General features: G+C 48.6%; 1 protein-coding gene across 1 annotated transcript; it reads right to left on the bottom strand.

Moving 5' to 3' along the window:
* Positions 1-3,264: 3,264 nt before the first annotated feature.
* LOC125530416 lies at positions 3,265-5,697 on the bottom strand. Its single transcript, XM_048694816.1, has 4 exons — positions 5,664-5,697; positions 4,968-5,165; positions 4,802-4,885; positions 3,265-4,391 (listed from the first exon to the last, which is right to left on the bottom strand). The coding sequence occupies exons 1-4, from the start codon at positions 5,680-5,682 to the stop codon at positions 3,640-3,642; spliced, it is 1,053 nt and encodes a 350-aa protein (XP_048550773.1). The 5' UTR covers positions 5,683-5,697; the 3' UTR covers positions 3,265-3,639.
* Positions 5,698-5,916: the final 219 nt, after the last annotated feature.

Below are 5,916 nucleotides of genomic sequence, written 5' to 3'. Positions count from 1 at the left end.
GAGCAAGATCATTGGCCACATCAGGATCAGATTAAAGGCTGCATCCTGCATGCATGTGTAGGTTCAGTCCTTGCTCAGTCACTAACTAGATTATATATCATTTATCTTGCTCTTGCATCCAGCAGATGGAACCAAACTGAAGTACTGAACAAGGGCATAGGGACATCGCATAAAAATCAGCAGGGACTAATTAAAAGAACAAGTAAATATGGTTTGGGCCAATTACTCCCAGATTAGTTGCAGCTAGCTTTTCAGTTAGCATGTCATGTGTGGTACTGTACCTATCCCTCAGGGTTGTGAGCGTATATATGTATCATGGTGACATGACTTGCAAGCACTAGAATAAAATGCAGGGCAGCTAGCAAGCAAGCAAGGTAGCTACTTCCAAATCCCAACTGGCTTGTCTGTCTTGTTGACATGTGCGTTGTAGTAAAGTGGCACACTGAAAGTTGGAGGCTTGGCCTTTTCCTACAGATCTAAGAACGGTCGACATGACATGTCCCTCTCTCTACTTTTCTGTATGCCTTCTTCTTTTCCTTTGAGATTTCTTCTCTGAAGAGAAAGAAAGAAAGACAGTGCAATGCTCGGTGGCAAACACAGAAACCAGCAATGGACGGCAGAGAGAAAATGAAAGAAAACATAATGCATATCTCATCAAGAAACTCTAGGGCGAAAAACTCTGTCGAAAAAGCACGCGCAAGTCATTCTGTATATGCATGCATTATCAGATCACTTTCAATTCAGATAGAATTCCAGGGTAAATAGGTAGACGGATAGGGTTGCTTTTGGGGCTGGTCATGTGTTGGGAGCGTGCTCATTGATCTCAAGGTTAATCATGCATGCAAGCAAGCAAGCAATGGGCATTGCATTTGTCACGTGAGTGGGGCCACGTGCATGTGTTTTTCCTTCATAAAACACTGCTTGGCATTGAAGCCTGAACTGCAGTGGTCAGCGAGAGATAGATAGAGAGAGAGAGGGGTTACTATAGCTAGATGAAAAGTGGTGGATGTGGATATGGTGAAGGGAGGAGGATGAGAAGAAGATGACAAGGGAGGAGTGGCAGTGCAGTGCCTTTGCCTTTTCATTCACGCACGGGACCCCCTACCCCAACTCCTACCCAACCCCTATCCACAATGCCCACTCTACTTGTTTACCTATCCTGGCATGCATGCTCATGCTCGCAGACACTCACACTCACTCCAAGCTCATGATGCTGAAACTTATGTAGATATGCATGGGCATTGATGTGTGTAGCTCCAAACTAACTGTACGTACTACTGCATCTCTCTATGTGACCGTGTGTGCGCTTGCTTTGAAATCAGTACATTGTACACAGCGACACAACACTGATTCCCCATGTTAACCAAGACACACACTACCAGCGGTGCAAGTATATGCACACCTGTCTGTACATGCCCAATGCCCTGCCCTGCACTGCATGCTATCCATCTGTGTGTGTGTGTGTGAGCCGACGTCACACCCCATACCCGACGATGGATTTGCACCGATCACGTACCCGTCGCCATGTGACATGACAAACCGGCTCCTTGCCATGTTCCCCGTGTCACACGAAGCCAATGCATATGCACTGCAACAGCAGCACGGTGCACTGGTAGGTAGGCTTAGCTTAGCATCGGCTAGCTGGTTTTAAGTACCAGGCACAAAGGTCCTCTCCTCCCTCCGTAACCATAAGCCTTGCAGCCTTGCAGGTAGGAGGAGGAGGAGGAGGAGGAGTAGAGTGGGCATGGACTGCACTGTAGCATGGTCAATGTCCTGCGCGCGTGCACAAGCAAACGATTCTCCAGCACAGTGCGCATGCATGCACTGCACGCCCACCCTCGGCCACAACCCCAAACTCCATGTACGCTGCCCGCATTATTTCCTTGCTCTCCTCTCACATTCTCGTGTCTATAGCTAGCACCATGCATGATGAATGATGCATGTGATGTGAGGGCCGGCCATGGCATGGCATGCGTCCATCTCCATCCCGCTGTCCCTGTCCGGCCTGTCACAAATGGCTGGCTGGCCGGCCGAACGGATCAATCATCCAGCTCCCTGTGCCGTGGCCGCGAGGGCACTGCCCCCTACCAGCTCCACGAGGGGCCGCGGCCGTCCCTCACCCGACCGACGGCCCGGATCGATCCGCCGGCCAACAAGACCCGTGTCATGAGAAGAAACTCCTCCTATATGTTGCTCATCCAGCTTCCTGTTTGTTGCTATTCGTCGTCTTAATGACACGGGGGCATTTATTTCTGGCCAGCGAAGAAAAATTGTCGTCGTCGGCGACGATTCGATCAATCAGGGATGGATTTGGACATAGATCAGGTCAATGCGATCGAGGAGGCCCCGTTTGGAACTCGGGAGCTTCCCGCGACCACTATGCCAAGTTAAGCTGGAGTATGGATCTGAACTACTCCTTAGGAAGATATGGACGCATATGCCCAGTTGCAAGTTGCAAGGCAGTGTCAACCTCTCACATCAATGCATGCAGACCTTGGCTAGATGCTGTGCCATGCCATATTGCCATGCATGGATCAAGTTGAAGACCTGCAGTGCTAGGAGTTGACCATATGTGTCCATATCTGATCCTAGTGAGGAAGAAGCTGGCTGCATGCTGCATGCACTTGCACTAGAACTGGAGCAAATATGGCCTTCTTTCTTCCCATGATGGTGGACTGGAGCAGAGCACAGCAGAGGAGAGCAAGTGAGGTCCAGCTCTGCCTAGCCATCATCATCATCTTCTCTGCATGCCCATCCCTCTTGGTTGGTTCTCATCAGAAATGGCACCAAGATTAGAAACTGCAGCTACTGGCAGTGGCACCACAGGAGGATTCAGTGATCAAGTGCCATATTTTGGTCATGTGCTCCAGTGCACAAGCCACAACAGCCGAGTGCTGCTGCCACATGCCATACATTTTCTAGGCAGGGCAACAGCATATACAAGAAACATACTAGTTAAGATTGTCACAGGAATGAAGGAAACATTACTACATTCTATTCTAGGATAGAAACTCTTCGGTGATGAAGCAAAGCACCAAGCAGGTATCACTCATTAACGGGTACTCTCTAGTTACACAAGCCTAATCAGATTATAACAAGGTCTGGGCTTCCTGTTTGGAATCTGAATGGATGAGCTCCATTGGTGCCCATACACATGAAGCCCATTTGTTATAGGCTGCTCAATCCATCAATTTTCTGGAGTGAACTGAACTGTCTTTGCAAACACACGGCATCAGACTCTCTTTTAAACATGCATGGCAGATGTGTCTAGCAAAGCAAACTTCAGAAATGTAAGCATCCACATATTCGAAGCCACACCGGCGTAAACCACGCTGAGCTAAAAGAGGGGGCACATTACACGATCACGCCTCAAGACCGAAATACCTGTACAACACTCATCCAAGTTCAATCTAAAGCTACCTTAGCCCTAGCAACTGAAAAAGAAAAAACTAAGCCCTTTTTCTGACACTGAGCAACCAATGACAAAAACTGAGAGGAAAGAAACAAATCAATGTAAACATTCTGCAAAGACCCTAGCACGTGCGACGAAATCTTTTCCTGTGAATCCCTTGACGACACCAATTTGCTAGCTACATTAGCCCTTGCAAACTGCGCCTTAGCGAGGTTGACGAGTAGATCCTACAAGATGTTGGGCACCTGTGCCGAGAGCCTTTCCTGCAGCTCTCTCATCTTCGAGCAGAGCTCCACCTTCTGCTCCTTGTAGCTCTGGAGCAGGAAGTCCTTCCCTTCGATGACCTCCTTCAGCTCGCCGACCTCTCTCTTGAGCATCTCCACCCTCTCTGCCTCGCCGTTCCTCTTCTCAATACCAATACAATGCAGCTCAGGGTCATCGATGCTGCTATCAGCATAGCCATTAGCATGCCCATTGGCGGCATCTGGTTGCCAGTTTCCAGCTTGCAAGGGCTTGTCGCGGGAGAGTGCTTCAGCCACACAATGATCTGCGATGATCTTCCTTAGCTGCTGGATCTCCCTCTCGGATTCGAACAGATCTCGATTGGCACCATCCAGCTGGGACTGCAAATTGGCGGTCTGCGTCTCCTCGATGCTGAGAGAGTTCTTAAGATCAGCTATCTGTGCTTGCATCTCCATGATCATCTCATCACGTCTCCTGAGGTGCTGTCTCAACTTCTGTATGACCTCTCTCTTGATATAAATGTCAGATCCTGCTTCTGAAACACAGGGAGAGCCAGAACTGTTTGAGTACTGCAATGGTCTGCGATGATCTTCAAGCCGGTCAGGCGATGACGTCCACATGACGCCACTGTTCTCTTTGCTTGATTCTGGCCCTGGTATCTTTGCAAGAGGAAGGGAGAATTCATCAGGTTTCGATAAATAACTTGCAGGTGCTTGCTTGATTTCCACTCCACCATCTGCAATTCCCGCACATAACAACCAACAGTTAACATTGTTTCTGCCTTTTTTGCAACAACTATTAAGTCAAATAAAAATAGCAAGACAGCGTCCAGTGTTAGCCCAGTCAAGGGTGTAACAGTGCAATTTAACAATGCTAAACTCGCTATATAGCCACTTTGTCAGTATACTGCCAGTTTGTGGATTAATTTTTTGCTTCATGCTTAGTACTCATGGATTATGTTCAAGGTATGGAAGATTACATAACTGTAATCTCATAATCCAATGATGCAATGATAGTTAATGACATCAACTGTGTTACTGTATTTACAATGCCAGCTGAAAAAACTCAACACTGCAGAGTGCAAAGTTTGCTGCAACCTCATGAATACTCGGCAACAAGCATAAATTAAGCTGTAGCACAAGTTACCTGAGACACAGCAGTAGCAATTGGTTTCATCATCAAACCGGTACAGATTGGAGTGTAGTTCACAAGCTCCAGGTCTTCTTTTGGCTGCAAATTCAGATAGTCAGCACTCAGCAGACTGCACATATGACTGCAATTAGAACTAGAACTGCAAATGGGAGCATCAGACCTCTGGATGTACTATTTTGCTTCTTGGTATCAAACATCTGCTTCAGCTTGCATCCAAGTCTGACCGAGAGCGTGCTAACCAGAACTCCTCCCGCGACAAGAACCCAGCTCGGCCCTTCTCCCTGGGCATGGCTAACTCTCCCCGCCTTCTGCACGCTCCCATTAGTCTTGGAGGACCTCATCCTAAGAACAGCTTGACCTAGACAGACATGTACGCATCACAACATGTTCGGCATCATTATTTCCATGCAGTATAGGAAAAGGAGTGGTACATTTCACTCATACAAATACAGAAAAGGAAGTGCGAAGGCCACTATCCGATCTTAGTCTCGCCCATACAAATATGGATCACAGTGGTAAGACAAGATTATGCTGCTGCTGCTTCAGCAGCAACATCAGATATGCAAATATGGATCACAGGGGCAAAACAAGGTTATGCTCTGCAGCAGCAATTTTTGTTGCAGTGAACTGAATTACACGACCCAAGTGAGTGAACTGGGCACATAACACGGGCATCTCGCTTGGCATTCAAGTCTGAGGGTGGCGTGTACATGAGTGAAATGGAGGACCACACCACACATGTACAAATGCATCCTAGGTTCCTTTCTTGAGTGCATCCTAGATTTCTGACCAAGAGGAGTTGCGTCTAAGCAAGAGGAGTTGCATCTCCCTCGAGTCTGGCGGCTCGGGATCTCACCACAACAGCAATAATCCATCCATGGAGGGAGCTAGCTCGAGAAACGGCGGCGGCGGCCAGCTAGTTCTAAGGACAACCACAGCCACCCCCGCGGTTCCTAGAACCCTAACGGCGTCGACTCCTGCTCCTCTGGGCGGCGCTAATGGCACGCCCAGCGCCTCAGTCGGCCATTTCCAGCCAGACGGGACCTGGCGCTACTGGATCTGGGGAGGTTACGGGGCGAGGAGGGGGCTCACCACTCACCAGACGGTCG

The sequence above is a fragment of the Triticum urartu genome, unplaced genomic scaffold (assembly GCF_003073215.2).
Source record: "Triticum urartu cultivar G1812 unplaced genomic scaffold, Tu2.1 TuUngrouped_contig_6299, whole genome shotgun sequence".
Taxonomy (NCBI): domain Eukaryota; kingdom Viridiplantae; phylum Streptophyta; class Magnoliopsida; order Poales; family Poaceae; genus Triticum; species Triticum urartu.
Note: the sequence above shows the minus strand (reverse complement) of the source record. Positions and strands in the feature narration are given on the sequence as shown.